The 2,748-nt window shown below is 44.2% G+C and overlaps 1 protein-coding gene across 1 annotated transcript; it reads right to left on the reverse strand.

The window, feature by feature from the left end:
- Positions 1-240: 240 nt before the first annotated feature.
- PDHA2 (pyruvate dehydrogenase E1 subunit alpha 2) lies at positions 241-1,668 on the reverse strand. Its single transcript, XM_011281793.4, has one exon. The coding sequence runs from the start codon at positions 1,574-1,576 to the stop codon at positions 401-403; it is 1,176 nt and encodes a 391-aa protein (XP_011280095.2). The 5' UTR covers positions 1,577-1,668; the 3' UTR covers positions 241-400.
- Between the last annotated feature and the right edge of the window lie 1,080 nt (positions 1,669-2,748).

The raw sequence follows: 2,748 nt of genomic DNA on the forward strand, positions 1-2,748 counted from the left end.
AAATGCTTCCCCTAGCTCCTGTTGATGGAGCACACTTAACCGTCTCTGGTCTGGCATTGCCTGATTCCTACTGATGCATGTTCAAACAAATTCTTGAAAATTTTCATGTGCCAGAGTTTACCTTTCAACAACGCTAAATGATTAAATGAATGATATCTTTTAATGCAACAATGTACAATTGAATGAAATATCCTTTGTAATTAAATGTACATTTTTTCAATGATCTCTTTTATTCTCTTCTAATAATCACTTAATCATCTCAATTTATTTTAATAAAAGTTTACAGGGCCCTTATTTAATGGGTTTTATTCCTGCTTAGCCAAACTGGGCACACAGTTTCTTAAAGTAGACCATGAACATTCCCATGAAGGACTAAAAGTAAATTTACATAAGTCTCCCTTTAACTGAGGGACTTGAACTTGATCCACTGGTTTGTACCACGAACTTCAAAAGCTGGAGTATTGCAGTAGATGTGATGAGCTAATTCTTCCAAAGGTGGTTCAGGATCAGTCATAGCAAACTGGGCTGCATCCTCAACTTCTTTCCTCACTTCAACATCAATATCCTTTAGTTCCTCAACAGTGGCAAGCTTACTGTTTACCATTCTGTCTTTGAGAAGCATGATAGGATCGCTCTCCCTTCTCACATTCTGAACTTCTTCTCGGGTACGATAACTGATCCCAGGGTCACTCATACTGTGTCCATGATACCGGTAGGTCTGCAGCTCCATCACTATGGGCCCCTTTCCAGATCTACAGTAGTCAGCTACAAACTTAGTTGCCTCCCGAACACCTAGAACATCCATTCCGTCTACCCTCAGTCCAGGGATAAAATTTCCTCTCTTATAGTAATCAGTGCTGGCTGATGCTCTCTCAACAGGGGTTCCCATTCCATAGAGGTTATTCTCACAGATGAAAACACAGGGTAATTTCCACAAAGCTGCCATATTGTGAGCTTCGGCTATCTGACCCTGATTCGCAGCACCATCCCCATAAAGAGCCAGACAGACCTCCTTGTTTCCCTTGTATTTACAGGCCAGAGCAATACCAGCTCCCAGGGGCCCCTGTGCGCCAACAATGCCATTGCCCCCATAGAAATTCTTGACATACATATGCATCGATCCTCCTTTTCCTTTAGCACAGCCTCCCCTTCGTCCTGTCAGCTCTGCAAGAATTGATCGGACAGAGAGTCCACGAGTATAGTACAAGCCATGAGCCCGATAGGATGTGATGACATGGTCGGTGGGATTTATCCCGGCCTCCAGGCCCACAGAACAAGCTTCTTGACCATCGCACAAGTGACAGAAGCCACGGATAAACTTTTGTTTATACAGCTGATCTGCCTTCAGCTCCATTCGGCGAACAGTCTGCATCATCCTGTAGTATTTGAGCCCATCCTCCCGGGTGAGCGCTGTGGTGACAGGGGGACCCTCTTCTAAGCGATAAAGATCACATTTCTTAATTGCAAACATCGCATCATTTGAACAGTTACAGGATGCCACCAGCACTCTGCTAGCGGGCTTCTGCGTGACCCCGGACAACACGCGGGAGACAGCGGCAGCGAGCATCTTCCTCATGGAGAACAGCCCAAGGTGGTGGCCCCGACTCTCAGCTGCCCAGAGGCCTGGCTGCGCCCGTCCCCTCCGGAGCCTCCTTCCGCGTCAGAATGCCACCGGCGCCACAATGACCACGCTGGCAACAGAGGCCACGTCACGCCGCTCCGTGTCACCAGGTTGCCAGACCTGACGGACTGATTTTTGCAGTGCCTTCCAACTGTAATTAAGAATAAAGGTTGTTTCGTTTCTTGAAAGACTCGGCTGAACAACCACCCTATCCTAATTAGTGCCATCATCATTGCCTAAACGTAACCAGAGTCCCTTCTTCCTGCTAAACACTATAGAGCGCTTCTTGACCCTACATCAATGGAACAGAGGCGCAAACACAGTCCCCAAGGCACATGAGGAATCCAAGAGGTTAGGCCAAAGATATTCTTGCCAGTATTTCTTTAAAGTCTTTAAAATTTTGTTTTAGAATATGTATGGATATTTTATCCTACTCCATAGTATACCATATTTATTTGAATGTAAAAATAAAGATGCAAATTACTTGTAATTTAAATATTTAACTTTAAACGCACACAGACTTTTTAAAGAAAAGTTGGTGTCGCAAAAGAATACGGCACATTTACCCTATGGCTTCTAGCACGTGTGTCACCTGAGGCAGGGGTGGAGAGTGCAAGGCAGGTGATGATACATAAACCCCAGCCAGAGTATAGCACTCTAAACCCAATAATAAGGTTTTCCTGAAGTGGGGAGATTAAAGGCAGAGTTGAGATGCAGATTGTGGTAAGTTTTTGATATGGCACCTTTCCTTGTGTTTCTTACAATCCCGACTCTTATCCCTTTTTGTGTCCCTCTATTTTCTGACTAATTTACCTTTTTTGTCTTTTCCTTGTAATGTCTTCAACAGGCTTCCATAGAAAACATCAAGATGCAAGTGATGCTGGATTTTGTTTTTATATCAATCTAAATTGAATCAGTCTTAGTCCACGAAATTGAGAAGTGTTTTATTGTTATTTCTTATTACCTTATTTAAAAAAAAACTTTCTTTTGCTTATTTTTGAGAGAAATACAGAGCATGAGTCGGGGAGGGGCAGACAGAGGGTGACACAGAATCCGAAGCAGGCTCCAGGCTCTGAGCCGTCAGCACAGTGCTGGAAACGGGGTTGGAACTCATGGACTGAGGGACC

Source organism: Felis catus, chromosome B1 (assembly GCF_018350175.1).
Source record: "Felis catus isolate Fca126 chromosome B1, F.catus_Fca126_mat1.0, whole genome shotgun sequence".
NCBI classification, from domain to species: Eukaryota; Metazoa; Chordata; class Mammalia; order Carnivora; family Felidae; genus Felis; species Felis catus.